Source organism: Penaeus monodon, chromosome 29 (assembly GCF_015228065.2).
Source record: "Penaeus monodon isolate SGIC_2016 chromosome 29, NSTDA_Pmon_1, whole genome shotgun sequence".
In the NCBI taxonomy this organism is placed as follows: Eukaryota; Metazoa; Arthropoda; class Malacostraca; order Decapoda; family Penaeidae; genus Penaeus; species Penaeus monodon.
The window spans coordinates 1957800-1958076 of NC_051414.1; the positions used below are offsets into that span (position 1 = coordinate 1957800).

The 277-nt window shown below is 60.3% G+C and overlaps 1 protein-coding gene across 1 annotated transcript in view; it reads right to left on the minus strand.

The window, feature by feature from the left end:
• The window catches only part of LOC119591894, a gene marked incomplete in the record, with an annotated part of 29081 nt that overhangs the window by 26510 nt on the left and 2294 nt on the right, over positions 1 to 277 (minus strand). Inside the window, 1 exon segment of the mRNA XM_037940643.1 lies at positions 72 to 233. Coding sequence (XP_037796571.1) covers positions 72 to 200 — 129 coding nt within the window.

A 277-nucleotide genomic window follows, 5' to 3' on the forward strand; every position in this document is an offset into this window, starting at 1 on the left:
CTACCTTTTCACACTGACAAAAGGAAAACCACTCCACGTTACAAAACACAGGAACAGCGCTTCATAAATACCTGCGGCGATTCCTGGGGCTGGAGGTACCGGGGGAGGGAGGGGTAACTCGGGGAGGCGTAGAAGCCCTGCGGGCGGGGGGGGCCACGGAGCAGCTTGTCCAGCGCTGCCGCAGCCTCCACCAGGGACATGCCTTAGCATCCACGGCGCCCGAAGTCTTGTTCCTGTAGAAGGGAGAGGAACCAGCTCGCCGCATGAGAGAGAAGAG